At 44.1% G+C, this 2,500-nt stretch overlaps 1 protein-coding gene across 1 annotated transcript in view; it reads right to left on the bottom strand.

The window, feature by feature from the left end:
• Window positions 1-1,128: 1,128 nt before the first annotated feature.
• aldh1a2 (aldehyde dehydrogenase 1 family, member A2) overlaps window positions 1,129-2,500 on the bottom strand; it is a 38,022-nt gene continuing 36,650 nt past the window's right edge. Inside the window, exons 12-13 of the mRNA XM_031587262.2 lie at window positions 2,488-2,500; window positions 1,129-2,305 (exon numbers count right to left, since the gene is read on the bottom strand). The exon at window positions 2,488-2,500 is cut by the window's right edge and continues 62 nt beyond it. Of these exons, the coding sequence (XP_031443122.1) occupies window positions 2,233-2,305; window positions 2,488-2,500 (86 nt within the window). The 3' untranslated portion in view covers window positions 1,129-2,232. The remainder of the gene's footprint in view (window positions 2,306-2,487) is intronic.

Raw genomic sequence — 2,500 nt, 5'->3', positions numbered from 1 at the left:
ACACACACACACATACACATACACGTACACACACGTTTGCATACACACACGCATACACACACACGTGCATGCACACATGTATCTTCACACACACACACACACACACACACACACACACACGTGCACACACTCAGTCACACACAACAAGACACACATACATTCATTAGACTTAATTTCACGTTTATCTCTGAGAGTAAGATTCTTCACATACCTCCACAAATGCACACTCATTTATCACCATATAGGAAAACATGAGTGAGGAAGATGCAGGATTATATATCAGTGTTGAATCAGAGAGTGAAATGCAGGATTATATATCAGTGTTGGTGTTGAACCAGAGAGTGAAATGCAGGATTATATATCAGTGTTGGTGTTTAACCAGAGAGTGAAATGACTGAGGGAACATCACGCTCGTTCCAAACAGTGACGCCTTATCGCTGTTTCTTTCCAGAACCGAATCACTCCCTAATTGTGATAAAATGAGAAATGGCCCTCGCTGGGTTCCTAGATCTCCGTCCAAATTGGAGCGGAGGAATTGCTGAAGAAAGCATTGGCTGCTTGCGAGAGGGCGCCAAGGCTGAAAGCTAAACCTTGGCTTTCGCTCAACGTGACAAATGAAACAGAGAAATGAGGCCTCAGCGTTTAAGCCTTAAAGACTCTTAACTGATAGCCCAGCATACTCTAGCCAGCAGAGCTCCAGAACAAAGGCGAAGTGGCGGTTGTGATTTAAAGGAGCTATACTTCACATTTGACAATCAATTAGGCTGGAAATATAAGTTAGACTATACTAAGGGTAAACATTAGCAACAGCTCTGGAATCTGGAGTTCAGAGAAGTGTTCAGGTCATGAAAATGAACAGGATCTTAAAACTGATAAGTAATAACTAATGGCAGGGTAATATGGAGTTATAACTATAAAGTGCACTGCTAGATCAGCACAGTTCAATGTGAACATAGATCTAACTAGAAGCTTCTGATTGATGACTAATGACTAATCATAGTACTGTATTGTATGACACATGATAGTTTTAACGCACACTGTTGTCAACACAGCTGGGTGTGATAAATAAATATAAAAATTAAAATATCTTAATATCTTAATTCACAGAGGAAGTAAACACACTTTTTGTTTGACTTTGAAGAAAACAGTATTTAATGAAAGAAAATCTATAATCATTTTTACATTTTTTTACTTTTGTCTATGTTCATAAAACGTACATTTTTAGGGATAACCACAAATATGAGTGAAGAATTGCTGTTTAAAATCCATGAAATCTTTTGGAGCTGAGTTTAATGTTTTCTCTTTAGAGGTAATCCATTCAGTATCTTGTTCTCTGTTACACTGGTGGAACATGAACATATAGAGTTAAATGTTGTAAAAGCAAAAAAATACAAACAACAACACAAACAAATAAACAATTACATTTTTTTTTAGAATTAACTCTTTAAAAGAACTCATATTTCATAGCTTCAGTGGTCTTAGTACAAACTGTTGCACTCATAAGAATGAATGAAGGCAGTGGCAGGGATGAGGTTCAGTGATGGATGGTCCACCTCTCACACACACATACACACACACACACACATACACACACACACACACACACACACACACACATACACACAGACCTTGTTCCCCACCTATGACACTGTAGCAGGCAGTCAGTGAAAGTACAGATGTGTGTGAGAGTGTGTTTTTTGTTGGGGGGGTGTGGGGGGGTTGTGGGGGAGGTGGTGGAGGAGCATCATTAGGTGACAGGGCATAATCTGGGTGGACGCGGTGGCACCTGTGGACCCGGGTGGCCATCTCCCTGTCCGTCTCTCTCTCCCAGTGCTTTGAGGAGGGCTAGTGGAGGTGGAGCGGCCAGGGAGGAAGGGGACACACCTGCCCACAGACAGATGCCCTCTCTGGGCATGGAGCTCAGGGCAGAAGCCCCTGGCAGGCAGAGGCTGGGGGTACTAGAGGTGATTGGTTAGAGGTTACTGGGGGGTGGGGTGGTGGTGGTCGGGGGGGGGGTTATGGTCTGGGCGGGGTTAAGTCCATGCTGCTTCTGGCAGATCCCAGAGGATGAGATGTAGGTCAAGCAGGTTGCCGTGGTGATGGAGGATGGAGTGTTGGGTGGTTGGTTAGTGTGCAGGATGGAGTTGCTGTAGCGACCGCTGGAGTGGGGCTCCCCAAACAGGAAGTCCCTCAGTGGTGAGTTGGGGGGGGGGCGGAGCGTGGCGCTTGGGCCTAAGAGTTCTTCCCCGTCATCTTCATTGTGATGGTCTTCACTTCAGTGTACTCCCTCAGGCCAGACTCACCCCTGTACACACACACACAAACACAGAGAGAGAGAGAGAGAGAGAGAGAGAGAGAGAGAGAGAGAGGGCGTGAAATGCAGAAATAAAGAAATGTACAAGGAGTGATAAGATTTGGACATGTATTTATGTCTATAATCATTAATACGCGTGTTAGCATTGTTAGCATGTAGCTGGGTATACTCACAGTTCACGGCCGT

The sequence above is a fragment of the Clupea harengus genome, chromosome 20 (assembly GCF_900700415.2).
Source record: "Clupea harengus chromosome 20, Ch_v2.0.2, whole genome shotgun sequence".
In the NCBI taxonomy this organism is placed as follows: domain Eukaryota; kingdom Metazoa; phylum Chordata; class Actinopteri; order Clupeiformes; family Clupeidae; genus Clupea; species Clupea harengus.
This window is presented reverse-complemented; position numbering and strand designations above follow the sequence as displayed.